Below are 1,109 nucleotides of genomic sequence, written 5' to 3'. Positions count from 1 at the left end.
CCCCCCCCTTTACCCGTTCCCGCCCAAATCAAATTCTCAGCACCAAGAGATCAAATACAAAAACAAACAACAACAACAACAACAACCAGCAAACAAACAAAATAAAACTATCACCTCCCTCATCGGAAAACTATCTTAACAAACAAAACATGTTCAAAACACAGCAGAACCAAGCGAAATGCTTTATACAAATTAAAAAGCAACAAAAAACTCCCCCAGTTCATTCTCGATTCTTTCTCCAGCGGTGCCCTCTCTCTGAACAAGATGGAAGGCAGTCAGCCGTCTCAGTCCCGCTACATTCTCATGGACGAGGTGCGGTGCTCTGGCGGCGAGGAGCGCCTTCAAGAGTGTTCCTACAGCTCCCAACACGACTGCTCGCTCTCTGAGGCGGCCGCTGTCACCTGTAGGCCCAACCCAGGTATCGTGATAATGATGATGATGATGATGACGATAACAACAACAATAATAATAATAATAATAATAATAATAATAATAATAATAATAGTGATAATGACAATCATAATGATGATGATGATTATAGTGGCTATAATAATTGAACCTGTATTAAATTTGAAAAATCTACGAAGTCTCAACCCCAGTTTTTATTTCCTTCTACTTACTATGATGATGATGATAATGATGATGATGGTGATGATAATGATGATGATGATGATGATGATGAAGGTGATGATGATAATACGAGTAATAATAACAGTGGTATATTAATAGCAATAATCAGGAAAAATGCTGCTGTTGCTGCTGTGGCTACTACTACTACTACTACTACTGCTGCTGATGCTACTACTGATAACTACATAGCGCTTATCTACTCTCTTCAGCATCCTCTTTACAACAGTACTATTTTTACCCCAGCAGACCCTAGAACACGTCTCAGAAACATTTACAGCTTTCCTGAAAGCATACAGTGCAAGCTGCGGATTACGCACGTCAAAACACTAAAAAAAACTGTCAAGATCATTCACTGTCTATAGCCGAATTCCCCTTCCGGCATGGGCGAAGTGAAAATAATATTCTGTAAAGCGCCTGTCCCAAGACACAACGTAACTGTAGATTTAAAGAAAGAAAAAATGATTCGTGGGGAAGGCGGG

The 1,109-nt window shown here is 40.0% G+C and overlaps 1 protein-coding gene across 1 annotated transcript in view; it reads left to right on the top strand.

Moving 5' to 3' along the window:
* The window catches only part of LOC101857202, a gene marked incomplete in the record, with an annotated part of 30,623 nt that overhangs the window by 2,366 nt on the left and 27,148 nt on the right, over positions 1-1,109 (top strand). Inside the window, 1 exon segment of the mRNA XM_013086524.2 lies at positions 243-418. Within this exon segment, the coding sequence (XP_012941978.2) occupies positions 243-418 (176 nt within the window).

The sequence above is a fragment of the Aplysia californica genome, unplaced genomic scaffold (assembly GCF_000002075.1).
Source record: "Aplysia californica isolate F4 #8 unplaced genomic scaffold, AplCal3.0 scaffold00475, whole genome shotgun sequence".
In the NCBI taxonomy this organism is placed as follows: domain Eukaryota; kingdom Metazoa; phylum Mollusca; class Gastropoda; order Aplysiida; family Aplysiidae; genus Aplysia; species Aplysia californica.
This window is presented reverse-complemented; position numbering and strand designations above follow the sequence as displayed.